Source organism: Trachypithecus francoisi, unplaced genomic scaffold, assembly GCF_009764315.1.
Source record: "Trachypithecus francoisi isolate TF-2019V2 unplaced genomic scaffold, Tfra_2.0 Lachesis_group15, whole genome shotgun sequence".
Taxonomy (NCBI): domain Eukaryota; kingdom Metazoa; phylum Chordata; class Mammalia; order Primates; family Cercopithecidae; genus Trachypithecus; species Trachypithecus francoisi.
Window position 1 is genome coordinate 56,226,421 of NW_022681460.1, and position 17,984 is coordinate 56,244,404.

At 46.2% G+C, this 17,984-nt stretch overlaps 1 protein-coding gene across 4 annotated transcripts in view; it reads right to left on the minus strand.

Moving 5' to 3' along the window:
• The window catches only part of TMEM181 (transmembrane protein 181), a 106,879-nt gene that overhangs the window by 34,591 nt on the left and 54,304 nt on the right, over positions 1-17,984 (minus strand). For all 4 annotated transcript variants that reach the window (XM_033234928.1, XM_033234930.1, XM_033234931.1 and 1 more), the window contains exon 7: positions 1,200-1,280. In XM_033234928.1, coding sequence (XP_033090819.1) covers positions 1,200-1,280 — 81 coding nt within the window. The remainder of the gene's footprint in view (positions 1-1,199; positions 1,281-17,984) is intronic.

Sequence of the window (17,984 nt, forward strand, 5' to 3'; positions counted from 1 at the left end):
ATACCAGCTTTCCGCTTTCATTTAGGAACCTCACTGGGGGAGCCCTGGCATCGTGGAGGCCCTGGGCTGGGCCTGACCACAACCTCCAGCTCCCGGTGGCTCCAGCACCCATGCCCTTCCCTCCAGCTCCCTGTGGCTCCAACACCCACGCCCTTCCCTCCAGCTCCCTGTGGCTCCAGCACCCACGCCCTTCCCTCCAGCTCCCTGTGGCTGCAGCACCCACGCCCTTCCCTCCAGCTCCCTGTGGCTCCAGCACTCACGCCCTTCCCTCCGGCTCCCTGTGGCTCTAGCACTCACGCCCTTCCCTCCGGCTCCCTGTGGCTCTAGCACTCACGCCCTTCCCTCCGGCTCCCTGTGGCTCTAGCACTCACGCCCTTCCCTCCAGCTCCCTGTGGCTCTAGCACTCACGCCCTTCACTCCAGCAGAGCATCTGCTCACAGGTGCACACGCCTGTGTCTTTCCATGCACAGTTACTCTGAGAAATACCAAGTGTTCCTGGGTGGACACATTTCCTAAATGTCACCTCCCCACCATCCTGCACCAGGACAAGCAGCTGATGAGGGCAGAATGCCACGCTTCAGGCGGCGACAGATCACTACATGAAGCACACTTTCCCTTCCTCCAATTTACTAATTCTCATCTTCACAGACTGGGGCTCTGGGGGGCTCCCCTGGGTTTCTCAGGGTAAGCATTTCCCCCAAAGCTACTGTGGGCTCGTGGACAGAAACCTCAGATCCCAAATGAGCCCAACGCCTGCATTTCCAAAACACTTCTCTTTGGCCTTATTCCTGAAAATGCCCAAAAACACAAAGGACTGGTACAACTATAAAAATATAAAATATAAAAACCCAAGAGCATGCTGCATCTGCACTCCGAGAAGCTCACTCAAATATGGCAGAGTTCCCTCCATACAGGTGAAATGGCACCTCTCACCGCACATGATGAACATTTACTTAAAACTCGGTGATGTGTAATGACTCCTGCACTCTACAGAAATCCTGAATACAGGATACCACATCATTAGTTCTCGCATGACAGCATCTTGGCAGACACAGAGTAGCAATATCAGCATAGCCCACTGGATGGAGCATCTGAGTTCAGATCAATCTCCATGTGGCTTGCACCGAAGATCATAACCGCATCAACCAGCTTCTTCCTGGCTGGGATCTGCCGTGGTCCATCAGGCGAATGGTACTCACAGTGACGATGAAGGTGAGCACCACAAAGAAAAACCGGAACCAGATTTCCAACTGGGAGAAGGCAGGGTTATAAGTCTTCCACTAAAATAGAAAGTGAGGAAAATGATTTGAAAAAAATATATGTGCATCTAAGAGAAAACACATAAGATTACTAATAGTTATCTCTAGATATGAGACTATATATATATACACACACACACATATATACTTTTTTTTTTTTTTTGGGATGGAGTCTCGCTCTGTCCCCCAGGCTGGAGTGAAAAGGCACAATCTTGGCTCACTGCAACCTCCGCCTCCCAGGTTCAAGCACTTCTCCTGCCTCAGCCTCCTGGGTAGCTGGGATTACAGGTGCCTGCCACCATGCAGGTTAAATTTTTATATTTAGTACAGTTTACTTTTTTATCAAAGGACACAGACATAAAAAATCTTAATTATCAAGAACAAAAAATAATTTCAAATGGTGTTATATGGATGATAAATCTGACAAATTATTTTATAATCATAAGAGCATTTGGATCTTTAATCTCATGTCAAAAATCAACCTTGTCAATCTCTTTATTAGAAATAGTCATACTTTCCATCAAAAGAAAGTTTTAAAAGATGTCAAAGTGCGACTAGAATGTTGTAACAAAGTCTAAGTAAAACCTTTAAGTATGAATGTGAAAGCAGAAGAGTGAGTTGCAGTTGAAGGAGTCCGTTCTGATGCTGACCAGGCAGTCCCAGGTGTGCCAAGTGTGCACCGCTAGAGCCAAGGACAGGACACTGCTGCTGACAGCAGGGCAGAGGCCAGCCACTGCCAACCTAAGCACAAGCCAGGTCCATAACCAGACCCTAGAACACTGCGCTCACAGGGCCAGTGAGCCTCATCATTCTGACGCATTGAATTCAAGTCATCTGAGCAATTTAAAAAATCTACTTCAGTACAGATAGAGTCACAGATGCTAGATTTATCTGTTACACACACGCACACACGCATGCATGCACAAGGATGATTTAAGACACCGGACCTGAGGAAGTCATGAAGGGTAGTAACCTCTGACTGATGGCAAACAATAAGGGGTGCCCCTGGTGGCCCCACATCATGGAGGGGAACCCAGGCAGAGCCATGGCTGGGAGTCCAGTGAGACAGGGCTGTCCTGAATCCACAGGACAGAGTGCTGGAAAAGAGAGCTGTACAGAGAAAGAATGAAGCTCCCCAAAAGCCAGTGCCTGGCACCCACAGAGCCAGTCATGGTACCTGTTCCCACAAGATAGAGAAGAAACTCACCATCAAAGGACACTGGGTAGCATATGCTAAATGCTTCTGCCTCAGTGGTAGGAAAAAATTAGCGTCAGACTTCATGCTGCTTTGGCCCCACCTAGCAATGTTGAAAAGCAAGGCCAGAAAAGATCAAACCATTTCCAAGGAAATTAACAACGTCCCAGAACAAAGCTCAGGGATATTTATAAGATATCAAACCTAGCAATCAATAATGTCTGGCATTGAACCGAAAGTACCAGACACATCAAAAAGCAGGAAAATACAAACCATATGAGGAAAAAACCAACCAATCAAAACTGGCCCAGAAATCACAGTTGACAAAATTAGCAGATAAGGAAATCAAGCAGCTAGATGAAAGATTTTTGTGTTAAAGACTTGGAAGATGATCAATAGATGAGACACTACAGAGATTGGTAAATGTGAAGGCACAGCAATAGAAGCTATCTAAAATAAAACTAAAAAAAAAAAAAACCTGAAAAAAATGAACAGAGCATCAGGAGCTTTGGACAACTTCAAGTGGCCTAATACAGGGGTCCCCAGCCCCCAGGCCAGAGACCAGTACTGGCCACGCGGCCTGTCAGCAACCGGGCCGTACAGCAGCAGGTGAGCAATGGGCCAACAAGCATTACTGCCTGAGCTCCACCTGTCAGATTGTCCAGGGCATTAGATTCTCATAGAAGCACGAACCTGCTGTGAACTGTGCAGAGGAGGGATCTAGGCTGCATACTCCTTATGAGAATCTAATGATAAATGTAATGCACTTGGGTCTTCCCAAAATCATCCCCAACCAACCCTGGTCCATGGAAAAACTGTCTTCCATGAAACCAGTCCCCAGTGCCAAAAAGGTTGGGGACCAGTGGCCTAATTTGGGGTCCCTGAATTTGGGAGGTCAGGGGACCAGAAGGACAAAGAAAGTATTTGAAGAGATAATGGCCAAAATGTTTCCAATTTGATGAAAACTATCAACTCACAAATCCAAGAAGCTCAATGGACCCCAAGCACAAGAGACGAGGAAAAGTAGAAGCAGCACCCTAAGAGAAAAATCTTCAAAGGGGGTGGGGAGAGGGAAGAACAAAGAACATTATTACAGAAAACGAAGATAAGGACAAAGATAAGGTGGACATCAGATTTCTTGTCAGAAAAATGCAAGCCAGAAGACAGTGACCAACATTTTCTAAGTGTGTGAATTAGGCCAGATGCTGTGGCTCACGCCTGTAATCCCAACACTTTGGGAGGCCGAGGTAGGAGGATAGTTTGACGCCAGGAGTTTGAGACTAGCCTGGTCAACACAGCAAGACCCTGTCTCTACAAAAATGAAAAATAAAAAAACTAGCCAGCCTGGTGGCGTGTGCCTGTAGTCACAGCTACTCAGGAAGCAGAGGTCAGGGTCAGTGAGCTATGATCATATCACTACACTCCAGCCTAGGTGACAGAGCAAGATCCCATCTCAAAAAAAAAAAAGTACATAAATTAAAACCACAATGTAAAACCATTAAATACCATTATACACCTATGACAACAGCCAAAATTGAAAAGACTAACCATACCCAGCATTGATGGGATACGAAGTAACTGAAACCCTCATACGCTACTGGTATAACATAAAATAACACAACCACTCTGCAAAACAGTTTGTGAGTTTCTTAACCGCATGGTCCAACCATTCCATTTCTAGCATTTATCCAAGAGAAATGAAGCATATGTCCACATAAAGATTTATACACAGATGTTCACTGCTGCTTTCTTTGTAACAGCCCCAAACTGGAAGCACTTCAAATGTCCATCAACAGATGAATGAATAAGCAATTTCTGTTACATTTATACTAGAATATCACTATGGACGCACTCATCATTGATCAAGCTCAAAATAATTATGCTACATGAAACAATTCAAACATACTGGAGTATATATTGTATAATGCCAGTTACATAAAATTCTAAAAAAAAATGCAAATAAGTGTGTTGTGAAAACAGATCAGTGACTTTCCAGGGATGGGAAAGGACAGGAGGAAGGGGCACAAGATGTTTAGGGATGATGGCTGGTGAGGTGATGCTTATGATCTTATTTGTGGGAACGGTTTCCCAGGTTTCACTGTGTGTCAACTGTACCTCAATAAAGCTGCCAAACAAAAACCAACCACTAACAATAGATGGTAATGGGGAAGTAGAGATCACAGTGATTCAGGTTCAAATTCCAGCTCTTCCTGTTACCAGTTGGGCAAATGACTTAATCTCATGAAACCTCATTTCCTCCATAAAATGGGGATGCTAGTAACCTACTTACCTACTTAACGTAATTATTGTAGCCTTTTAGCCTTGTTTTTATTTTATTTTATTTTTTTTGAGATAGTCTTGCTCTGTTGCCCAGCCTGGGCTGCAGTGGCAGGATCTCAGCTCACTGCAACCTCTGCCTCCCCGGTTCAAGTGATTCTCCTGCCTCAGCCTCCTGAGCAGCTGGGACTACAGCAGCGTGCCACCACTCTCAGCTAATTTTTGTATTTTTAGTCGAGATGGGGTTTCACCATATTGGCCAGGCTGGTCTCGAACTCCTGACCTTGTGATCCACCTGCATCAGCCTCCCAAAGTGCTGGGATTATAGGCATGAGCCACTGCACCTGGCCCTCTCCTGGGTTCAAGCGGTTCTGCTGCTTTAGCTTCCCAAGTAGCTGGGATTACAGGCATGTGCCACCACGTACGGCTAATTTTGTATTTTTCGCAGAGACAAGGTTTCACTATGTTGGTCAGGCTGGTCTCGAACTCCTGACCTCAGGTGATCTGCCAGCCTCGGCCTCCCAAAGTGCTGGGATTACAGGCATGAGCTACCACACCCAGCCTATCATAGCATTTTAATGAGATGATGCATATTAAAAGCTAAGCACAATGGCCAGCAAACAGCAAAGGTTCAGTAAACAAGAGTTGCTACTACAAATCCAAAACATCATATAACTATTAGGATTATTGCTACAGCATTTAAATATTATAACAGTATTATATCATTTATAGAATGATCAAAGTAGTGACTTGAGCATTTAGGGGGAGTGTTGATATAAACATAATATTCAGATTAAAAACGTTTACTACATATAATATTCAGATTAAAAACGTTTACTACATGTCTTAGTTGAACAAACATACTCAGACACAGTCAAGAAGAGAAAAAAAAAAGAATTGCTACCATCAGAAAAAAACACAAAATTTGCTTGAAGTAACAGGCCTGAAAGGTTGGGTGGTTGTTTTTACTCTCAAGGAACCGTAACTCTTAAAAAAATAACCTCAGACTCCCCTGGAGGAGGGGGATTCTAGCTTAAGATTCTGTTAGAGCAACAGAAAATAATCAACTCACTCTCATTAAAAATTAACACTAGGGTCAGATGCGGTGGCTCACAACTGTAATCCCAGCACTTTGGAAGGCTGGGGTGGGTGGATCACCTGAGGTCAGGAGTTTGAGACCAGCCTGGGCAACATGGCGAAACCCCAACTCTACTAAAAATACAAAAATTAGCCAGGCATGGTGGTGTGTGCCTGTAATCCCAGCTACTTGGGAAGATGAGGCAGGGAGAACTGCTTGAACACGGGAGGTGGAGGTTGCAGTGAGCCGAGATTGCACCACTGCACTCTAGCCTGGGCAACAGAGCAAGACCCATCTCCAAAAAAGAAAAAAGAAAAGAAACATTAACACTAGGCTGGGCATGGTGGCTCATGCCTACAATCCCAGCACTTTGGGAGGCCGAGGCAGACGGATCACCTGAGGTCAGGAGTTCAAGATCAGCCTGATCAACATGGTGAAACCCCATCTCTACTAAATATAGAGACATGGTGTTGCATGCCTGTAATCCCAGGTACTCCTGAGGCAGGAGAATCGCTTGAACCCAGGAGACAGCGGTTGCAATGAGCCGAGATTGCATTGCATTCCAGCCTGGGCAAAAGAGCAAAACTCCATCTCAAAAACAAAAACAAAAAAATTAACACTAGAAAACAATGCTTTATTCAATAAATGTAGCTAATCTAAAACATGCATTTTAGTTCTAAAATGTGAGCTAATGAGAGAGCACACTTTGGTCCAGCTTTCAAACGAGACCCTGCGCACCAAGCCTGCTATGTGCCCTGCAGGAGGCAGGCGGCACCTTCATCACACTCTATCCGGGCTTGCTTCCTCCTGTCATGCGTCCCCATCCTCCTGGTTATGGGAAAAGCCGTTTTCACATATGCTGACTCTCTGGGAGGCCAAGCAGCCAAGCAGAATCACCCGCGTGCTCCTCCTGGGCCAGCCCAGCTGACAGCTCAATCCGACGTGCATTTGTGCCAAGGGCTTGAAAGGCTGTGTCTTCCTAAGCAAACTGCAGACCCGAGAGTAGGGCCTTGGCCCCTCCATGACACACAATGGCCTCCAGGTGCACTGGATCCCGTGAGCTGGGGCCAGAAGGTCCACAGGGAGCAAGCCCAGCCAGCGCCACACAGGTGTCCAAGCAGAGGTCATCCCGTCCCGTCCCGTGGGCACTGTCAGGTCCACTGTGTGGACCCAACTCTAGGGAACTGGATTTGGGGGTTTTGTTTGTTCTGTGTTTATTTTTAAACTCCCAAATACATTTTTGAAATTAAAACGTAAAATAAGTAAAATGAAATAAAAAGTACAGTTCCCAGAAAATACCTTGGGGCTTACACATTCCCTTTGAAATCTGAAGCACTGTCACTCGGTACTCAAGTTTTGACGTCAAGGTCCCTTTGGCATCACAAAGCTGCTGTCTTTGTCCTTCCAGAGCCAGAACTTGCCCTGTGACGCCACGAAGTTACCTTTGGAACAAGTGCCCACACCATATCCTGGGCCACACCTCCCCAATTACATCTCCCGTGCGCCCATCCATCCATCCACATCTGCTGAACACAACCTTGTTCTCCGCGCAAGCACGGGTGATGTCAAATCCCATGCAGCACGAAATAAGTGATTTTAACAAAAATGTGACCAGTAAAAGGCCTCCAGGAGCTGACTGGCTCTTTGGCGCAGAACAAACGTTTCCTCACATCCTCAGAGTCCTCTGAATGGACAACCACAGAAACAGATGTGGTGAGGGACGTGTCACAGTTACCTGTGCAGCACCAAGCAAAGTGCCTGGGCTAGGGGCCCAGCTTCAGATTCACAGCCTGGGTCCCCATGTTTTAAAACAACATGAAATGGCCGGGCGCAGTGGCTCACGCCTGTAATCCCAGCACTTTGGGATGCCGAGGCGGGCAGATCACGAGATCAGGAGATCGAGACCATTCTGGCTAACACGGTGAAACCCTGTCTCTACTAAAAATACAAAAAATTAGCCGGGCGCAGTGGCAGGCACCTGTAGTCCCAGCTACTCGGGAGGCTGAGGCAGGAAAATGGCATGAACCCGGGAGGCAGAGCTTGCAGTGAGCTGAGATAGCGCCACTGTACTCCAGCCTGGGCGACAAACAAAACAAAACAAAACAAAACAAAACAAAACAAAACAAAACAAAACAAAACAAAACATGAAAAGCACTGTCCAGGAATACTGGGGGGCTGGAAATGAGAACAATGTAGCAAGCGCAGGTCCGAGAAGCCAGGTGGCACTCAAGAAAGTCTAGTAAGCACAGGTCCAAGAAGCCAGGCGGCACTCAGGAAAGCACAGTAAGCACAGGTCCGAGAAGCCGGGCAACACTCAGGAAAGTATGGCCTGGTGCTCTCCTCTCAGTTCCCCTGGGAAACCGGAGGGCAGCCGCAGGTAACAGCCTGAAGTACTCTGGAATGTGAGCTGCTGTTTTCATCTCACACCCCAGTCAAAGGTCATGGCTTAGAGGAAAATGGAGGAAATGAGACGTGAATAGCTGGCCACAGAGTGTCACTCAAAAGTCGGCCGGAAAAACAATCAGAGCAAAAAATGCCCAGAGTAACCAAAAGGACCCAAGGTGCTAAGGATGACGCATGTGACGTGACCAGAGAAGGTGCCTGCAAAATCTCAGAAGAGAACAAAAAAGTGAGTACAAGTGATCTTTGTGGTGTCAAAGGTCACTGTATGCAGAGCACGGCCGATGAAACCACCTTTTAAAAATGCATATGAGGTAGCATCATCCCACAAGTGCCAGTGAGACCTAGTGAGTGGTCTCATGGCCTGAACGTGGCAATGGGCGTGGGCACGATGTATTCCAAAGAGAAAGAGCTGATAACAAGAGGGATAGAGAGAAGGATCACCACTTGCTACAGTTTGAATTTGTCCCTCCAAAATTCATGTTTAAACTTGGCCCCCATTATGGTGGTACTGTGAGGTGGAGAATCTGGGAAAGTGATTATGTCATAAGGACTCTGCCCTCATGAATGGATTTGCACCTTATAAAAGGAATAGAGGGGTGCGGTGCAGTGGCTCATACCTGTAATCCCAATACTTTTGGAGGCTGAGGTGGAAGGATTGCTTGAGCCCAGGAGTTCAAGCCTGGGCAACACAGTGAGACCTTGTCTCTAGAAAAAAAAAAAAAAAAATTAAAAAATCTGGCCGGGCGCGGTGGCTCAAGCCTGTAACCCCAGCACTTTGGGAGGCTGAGGCGGGCGGATCACAAGGTCAGGAGATCGAGACCATCCTGGCTAACCCGGTGAAACCCTGTCTCTACTAAAAAAAAAAAAAATACAAAAAACTAGCCGGGCGAGGTGGCGGGCGCCTGTAGTCCCAGCTACTCGGGAGGCTGAGGCACGAGAATGGCGTGAACCCGGGAGGCGGAACTTGCAGTGAGCTGAGATCCGGCCACTACACTCCAGCTTGGGCGACAGAGCGAGACTCCGTCTCAAAAAAAAAAAAAATCCAAGCCAGGCATGGTGGTGTGTGCCTGTCTGGTTCCAGCTACTCAGGAGACTGGGGTGGAAGGATCGCTTGAGCCTGGGAGGTTGACATTGCATCGAGATGTGATTGTGCCACTGCACTCTAGATTGGCTGACAGAGTAAAACCCTGTCTCAAAAAAGGGGGGGCTAGCTGAGGCCCCCTTTGTCCTTCCATACCTTCCACGGAGGGCACAGAATGTGTCCTTTCCAGAGGATGCAGCAACAAGGCACCATCTTGGAAGCAGCGAACAGCCCTCACCAGACACCCAAACCTGCCAGTGCCTGGATCCTGGACTTCCCAGCCCTCCACAACTGTAAGGAATAAATCTGTATTATTTATAAATTACCCGGTGTGTGATGTACAGTTACAGCAACATAAAGACTAAGACACCATTCTACTTCAAAAAGATAAAACATTTAAGTAGAAACCAGTGAACCAAATGTTCATGGAAAATGGGGTTGAGAACAAAAGGAGAGAGAAATCAGCTTCTTGAGTTAAAGGGAGACGGCATCAACAACAGTGCCAGATGGAAGACACAGCCCACACGACAGGCTCAGGCAGGAAAGGGCCATCGACCATCTAGACATCTGCTCAGCACAGACAACTTCCACTGAAAACAGAGCCTCATCTGAACACGCTGGGTGCATGGTGACAATTTTCTCTCAGTACATTAGGGAAGTGATACGGTTTAGCTGTGCCCCCACCCAAATCTCAACTTGATTATATCTCCCAGAATTCCCATGTGTTGCGGGAGGGACCCAGGGGAGGTCATTAAATCATGGGGGCCAGCCTTTCCCGTGCTATTCTCGTGATAGTGAATAAGTCTCATGAGATCTGATTGGTTTATCAGGGGTTTCCACTTTTGCTTCTTCCTCATTTTCTCTTGCTGCTGCCATGTAAAAAGAGCCTTTTGCTTCCCGCCATGATTCTGAGGCCTCCACAGCCATGTGGAACGTAACGTCCAATTAAACCTAACCTTTTTCTTCCCAGTCTTGAGTATGTCTTTGTCAGCAGTATGAAAACAGACTAATACAGGAAGCAACTAGGGTCATTTTACCCTGAATTTGATTGTCATCAACAAGGAAGAGCTGATTAGCGAAACAAACAGTGGCACCAGGGGAAGGTGTCCGTGTGGTCCTGGTGCTCTTTTATCAGAGCCAAGGGCACCACCAGGCTCAGTGAAATGGAGCCCCGACTCCAGCAACGCAGAACTCAGAACTCCAAAGGCCAAAGATTTCCCAAGGAAACGTCAAACAAAACAAAAGCAACAGAAACTCTCAAAGGTTAATTGCATCAGTATGGCCAGCCACACACGGTACTGCTGAAGAAGCAAGAGCTGTCTCAAGAAATGTGCAGCCACACTGGCAGCAGCTCCAATGTGTCAGGCACACCATATACCATTAAGTTCCTACTGAAGGTAACGTGTATTAAGAATTGGACAGGTATCGGGCAGGCGCGGTGGCTCACACCTGTAATCCCAGCACTTTGGGAGGCTGAGGTGGGTGGATCACAAGGTCAGGAGATCGAGACCATCTTGGCTAACATGGTGAAACCCCGTCTCTACTAAAAATACAAAAAATTAGCTGAGCACGGTGGCGGGAGCCTGTAGTCCCAGCTACTTGGGAGGCTGAGGCAGGAGAATGGTGTGAACCCGTGAGGTGGAGCTTGCAGTGAGCCGAGATCGCGCCACTGCATTCCAGCCTGGGGATAGAGCGAGACTCCGTCTCCAAAAAAAAAAAAAAAAAAAGAATTGGACAGGTAACCTAAATTACAGTTCAATGAACGTCACAAATTGAACACACCTGTGTAATGGTACTCTGACCAGGACACAGAACATCGCCAGTACCCCAGAAGCCCCTCCCTTGATGCTTCCTTCCAGCCACTAACCTATCCAGAGGTACACTAACCTTGATTGAACAGCATCGGTTAGTTTTGCCTGTTTTTGTAATTTATATAAACGGAATCATACGCCCTGTACTGTTTTGCATTTGGCTTATTTCATTCAACATTATGCTTCAGAAAGTCCTCCATGACATTACATGAAGCTGTGAAAGTTCATTCTCCTGGCTGTATAGTATTCTATTATGCAAATATAGCAGAATATATGTACTCATTTTGCTGCTAGTATACAGTTTACAGTTTGGCTATTAAAAATTGTGCTGCTATGGCCGGGCACGGTGGCTCAAGCCTGTAATTCCAGCACTTTGGGAGGCCGAGACGGGCGGATCACAAGGTCAGGAGATCGAGACCATCCTGGTCTCTACTAAAAAATATAAAAAACTAGCCGGGCGAGATGGCGGGCGCTTGTAGTCCCAGCTACTCGGGAGGCTGAGGCAGGAGAATGGCGTAAACCCGGGAGGCGGAGCTTGCAGTGAGCTGAGATCCGGCCACTGCACTCCAGCCTGGGTGACAGAGCGAGACTCCGTCTCAAAAAAAAAAAAAAATTGTGCTGCTGTGAATATCTAAATGCATGTCTTCTGGTCAACATACATATGCATTTCTGCTGTATCAGTTTACATGCTCCCCAGCAGGGGCAAGGGCTCCGTCTGCCCCACATCCTTGCTAGCTTCGGCATATTCTGTCTTATTTCTGCCATTCTGGTGGGTGTGTAGTAACATCACTAAAATACCATTAGTGTCTACTTATTATAACTTGTTTACTTCCAAAAAGAAATGAAGGCAGCTTATAATAAAAAGCCAGATTAGATAGAAATAAGTGTTTTAAAAGGCAAAATAGTGAAGAAAGAATGCAGATAATTATACCAGAAATCCATACCAGGATGTTAGTAATTAGTACAATTCGGCAAAAAACTGATTTCTGAAATTTCTGACAGCCAGGACCGAGAGAGAAATGTAATGCATCCCATGGCTTTCACTCTCTAATAAAACGCATTATAACAAATAGCAAAAGAAATTCTGTTTTTGCTTTTTGGTATTTACCCAAAGAAATTGAAAACATTGGGGCCAGGCAAGGTGGCGCACGCGTGTAATCCCAGCACCTTGAGAGGCTGGATCACCTGAGGTCAGGAGTTCGAGACCAGCCTGGCCAACATGGTGAAACCTCGTCTCTACGAAAAATATAAAAATTAACCAGGCACGGTGGCAGGTGCCTGTAATCCCAGCTACTTGGGAGGCTGAGGCAGGAGAATCGCTGGAACCCAGGAGGCAGAGGTTGCAGTGAGCTGAGTGCCATTGCACTCCAGCCTGGGCAACAAGAATGAAATTCTGTTTCAAAAAAACAACAACAAAAACAAAGTTGAGAACTTATGTCCACAGAAAAACCTGTATACAGATGTTTATAGTAGCTATGTTCCTAACTGTCAAAACATAAAAGCAACGAAGATGTTGTCCTTCAGCCAATGGACAAACAAGCTGCAGTACATCCAGACAATGAAATTATTCCATGATGAAATGAGCAATCAAGCCATGGAAAAAACTTAAAATGCATATAACTTAGTGAAAGAAGTCAATCTGAAAAAATTACATACTATATGATTCCAACTAGATGACATTCTGGAAAAAGCAAAACCATGGCCTGGCGCAGTGGCTCACGTGTGTAATCCCCAGCACTTTGGGAGGCCGAGGCAGGCGGAATACCTGAGATCAGGAGTTCGAGACCAGCCTGGCCAACATGGCAAAAACCCGTCTCTACTAAAAATACAAAAATTAGCTGGGCGTAGTGGTATGCGCCTGTAATCCCAACTACCCGGGAGGCTAAGGCACGAGCATCACTTGAACCTGAGAGGCGGAGGATGCAGTGAGCCAAGATCTCACCACTGCACCCCAGCCTGGGCAACAGACTGTCTCAAAAAAAAAAAATAAATAAATAAATAAAGCAAAACCATAGAAACAGTAAAAAGACAGGTGGCTGCCAAGGGTCTGAGGAGGAGGGAGGGATGAATAGGTAGAGTACAAAGGATTTTCAGGGCACTGAAATGAACCCCTATGGTACTATAAATAGTGGATCTTACAGAATGTACAACACCAAGAGGGAATCCTTATGTAAACTGTGGGCTCTGGGTGGTGTGTCAATGTGAGTTCATTAACTGTAACAAATGTACCACTCTGGTGCGAGATGTTGACAATGGTGGAGGTTGTGCATGTGTGGGAGGAGAGAGCATTTAGGAACTCTCTGTACCTTCCTCTCAATTTTGCTGTGAACCTAAAATTGCTCTAAAAAATAATAATGTGGAAAAAATTTTGGAGGTTTAAAGTTCACAACACAATGTCTTCAACAATAATTTTATAAAAGACATAGAAACACTTTGCATACAGTTCTCTAATTTCTTAGTGCATCTCTCTACAAGCTGCCAGCATAACGCTGATTATGTGATTCTCTGAGGATACTGAGTCACACCAGGAGAAGCAGCATTCAGGGCTCGCCAGCACCTGAGGTTCTCGGATGGATTCTGGCATATGCCCAGGACTTCCCCCTTCAAATATTAGTTGCCTCAGGAGTTTTTGTTTTGTTTTCAAATAATTTTCTTTTCGGGTAATAAAAATAATAAACAGCCATTACGGTAAATAAAGGAAAACACAGAAGAAATTAAACATTAATCCCACCATCCAGAGACAGCCTTCTAGACATCTAGTTTTCTATAACAGAAACACTTCTAATTCATGCGCTTTTGTTTTCTTTTTTTTTTTTTTGAGACGGAGTCTGGCTCTGTCGCCCGGGCTGGAGTGCAGTGGCCAGATCTCAGCTCACTGCAAGCTCCGCCTCCCGGGTTCACGCCATTCTCCTGCCTCAGCCTCCCGAGTAGCTGGGACTACAGGCGCCCGCCACCTCGCCCGGCTAGTTTTTTGTATTTTTTTTTTTTTAGTAGAGACGGGGTTTCACCGGGTTAGCCAGGATGGTCTCGATCTCCTGACCTCATGATCCGCCCGTCTCGGCCTCTCAAAGTGTTGGGATTACAGGCTTGAGCCACCGAGCCCAGCTGCTTTTGTTTTCTTAAATCAATATATAGTTTGTGCTAGCTATCCTATTAACTTACTATTTTAGTAGCTACAGAACTAATTTATTTAACCAGAAATCTACTGCTGAAATACATATTGCTTCCAACTTCTTACTCTGAGGAATAGGTTTGAACATAAATCACTGTATATGTTTCTACTTCCTTAGTATCAATTTCTAGAATTAGAATTACTAAGTCAAAAAGAACATGGAAGTAGAAGCTTTTATACGCTGCTAAATTACTCCAAAAGTTAAATCAGTTTACACCCCCTTTCATGTGTATGAGAAAACTTGTGTCCTAGCATTTCGCCTACCATGTTATCTTATTTGTTGTTTTTAATATTTGCATTGTTTTTTTTTTTTTTTTTTTTGAGACAGGGTCTCACTCTGTCACCCAGGCTGGAGTGTGCAGTGGTGTGATTACAGTTCGCTGTAGCCTCAAACTCCCAGGTTCAAGTGATCCTCCTACCTAAGCCTCCCTAGCAGCTGGGACTACAGGTATGCACCACTACGCATGGCTAACTTTTAAAATTTTGTTTAGAGATGTGGTCTCAGCTAGGCTGATCACCTGAGGTCAGGAGTTTGAAACCAGCCTGGTCAACATGGTAAATCCTCATCTCTAATATATGAAAATTAGTAGGGCATGGTGAACTATTACAGCTATTAGTAGCTGTAATCCCAGCTACTAGGGATTACAGCTAAGGCAGGAGAATTGCCTGAACCCGGAAGGCAGAGGTTACAGTGAGCCGAGATCGCGCCACTGCACTCCAGCCTGGGAGACACAGTGAGACTCCGTCTCAAAAACAAAAAAACAAAGATGGGATCTCATTATGTTGTCCAGGCTGGTCTCCAACTCTTGGGCTCAAGCAAGCCTCCTGCATCAAGTTTCCAAAGTGCTGGGATTACAGGCATAAGCTACTGCTCCCAGCCCAAACTATGAAGATTGATTGGTAAAAAAAGGCATTCATGGCCGGGCGCAGTGGCTCACACCTGTAATCCCAGCACTTTGGGAGGCCGAGGCAGGCGGATCACGAGGTCAGGAGATCGAGACCATCCTGGCTAACACGGTGAAACCCCATCTCTACTAAAAATACAAAAAATTAGCCGGGCGTGGTGGCGGGCGCCTGTAGTCCCAGCTACCCGGGAGGCTGAGGCAGGAGAATGGCGTGAACCCCGGGAGGCGGAGGTCGTAGTGAGCCGAGATCATGCCACTGAACTCCAGCCTGGGTGACAGAGCGAGACTCCATCTCAAAAAAAATAAAAATAAAAAATAAAGGGCATTCATTCTTGAACTCTCTAATCTTTGCTTTATAGCAAGGATGAACGTAATTTCAGAAGTCTGTTGCCATGTGAATTTCTGAAATTGCAAGGTGCTGTATTGCTGTTCTTTCATTCAACCAATACATATCTATTGCAAGCCTAGCAGCTGCTGGGTGCTATGCTGGCTGCTAGGGAAATGAAATGTACAAAAATGCAGAAAAATCTTTGGTGACATCCCTAACAAATCCCCAAGGGTCTTAAGGACTGTCTTTCCAGATGCTGAAGAGTGCCACCAGAAATGAGGCTCTGGCTGTGCTGTAATTCAAGGTGAGTGGTTCCCACGGTAACGTCTTTTGAACCCATTCCTTTTTGAGCCCCACAACAATATTGTATCACTTGCCTTCCATCAGCAACGGCAGAATGGCATGTACCTAGTTTACCTAAGATACGTACCAAATTCTTCAGGAACAACTTTAAGAGGAAATAAACAGATACAAAAGATGGAAGGACAAAAACCACAAAGGCAAAGAAAACAGTGGCCCACACCCATGGAATAGGGTCAGAATGAACTACAGCCTCTGGAGAAAGGTGCTGAGAACCATAAAAGGCTTGTAGGAGATGATGTTCTAATAAAGAAGATGATGGAAGGGAGAGGTCCCTTGTTTGTCTGCACTGTTGAATCAGAATGATTCTGAAATAGCCAAGTCTAAAGCACAGATGGTTAGCAAAGGACTACATCAAAGTATGCCTAAGCTCAGTGCACCTGCCTCAGACCCCATCTGGGATCCCCCCCGGCACCATGAACCGGAGGACACAAGCAGAATACTAATCAGATTCTCTGAGGACAAAGATCCAGGAGATCATTCAGACTGCAAAGACCAGACCCCAGATTCAGATCCAAAAGATCTGGAAAGGCTGGCTGAGGCAAAGGGCGGAAAGGAAGAGGCCACTCGTGAGAGAGAGCCAGCTCAGGTGTCCCAGCAGCACAGCCCAGGGCCACCTGCTCCTTCCACATCAGGAACCCCTGCCACTGCAGCCGGGGGACTGGGGCAGCTTCAGGAAGGAAACCTGGAGCCAGAGGGGTGCACAGGTCACATCCCTAGCACACTGTGAAAGAAAAGAACCATTTCAGAGGGGAGGAGACGGCCGCCTTCAAAGGGCTATAGGGTAGACAGAGGAGAAAACTCATTTTGTGTAGTTCACAACAGCATTATTCACACCAGCCAAAAAATGGGACAAAACCCAAATGCCCATCAACTGATGAACGGATCAACAAAATGTGGTCTAGCAATACAACAAAGTATCGTTTAGCAAAATGAAGGAGTGAAGTACGGAGCCCGCGACAACCTGGATGGACCCTGAGACATCATTGCTTTCACTAAGTGAAAGCAGCCAGTCACCAAACACCACATGTTGCGTGATTCCATTCACGTGAAATGTCCAGACCAGGCAAATCCATGGGGACAGAGAGAACGTTAGTGATTGCCAAGGACTGTGGGGAGGGAATGGGAAATGACTACTAACAGGTTTCTTTAAGAGGCAATGAAAATGTTCTGGAACCAGGATGACTGGACAACTCTGTGACTGTGCTAAAAACCACTGAATGGGCCGGACGTGGTGGCTCAGGCCTGTAATCCCAGCACTTTGGGAGGCCAAGGCGGGCAGATCACCAGGTCAGGAGATTGAGACCATCCTGGCCAACATGGTGAAACTCCGTCTCTACTAAAAATACAAAAATTAGCTGGGCATGGTGGCACGCACTTGTAATCCCAGCTACTTGGGAGGCTGAGGCAGGAGAAATGCTTGAACCCGGGAGGCGGAGGTTGCAGTGAGCCAAGATCGCAGCCACGGCACTCCAGCCTGGTGACAGAGTGAGACTCCATCTCAAAACAACAAACAACCAACCAACCACTGAATGTGTGCTTTCACTAAAAGGGCAAACTTTCTACTTTGATAAAGCTGTTTTTTTTTGAAGGTATCCACTAGTATCTCCATTTAATATTCACAGCTCTATGAGGCAGCTATTTTACACATAAGAAAACTGAGGCTCAACAAAATCGCATGGTCAATGATGGAGGTAGGGCAAGAAACCCAGCTCACCGTCCAGTCCAAATCCCCACTCCTCGTCACTACGCTGGTTCTACTGACTCCTAATGAGTGGAAAGGGGAGATTTCAGCTGGACACAAGAAAGGACAGTGTAACAATTAGAACAGTGCCCTCCCACTCACCGACAGTTCAGGCAGAGACTGACAACCACTCACAGGGGCCAGAGAAGGGGGTGCTGCGTCTGCAGGAGGGTGTACCTGCTAACCCCTTCACTGCCTTGCAGCTGAACACACTATACACTCTCTTCTCTAAATCTCAAGACACCTAAGGTTTGCCCTGTCTCTATGCTATTGAACCTATTCTTGGTTCCATATACTTAAAAAACTGTAGTTTTCCTATAATTTTTAAAAACTTTACATGTCCTCCACTTTCCAAATTAACATTATTTAGA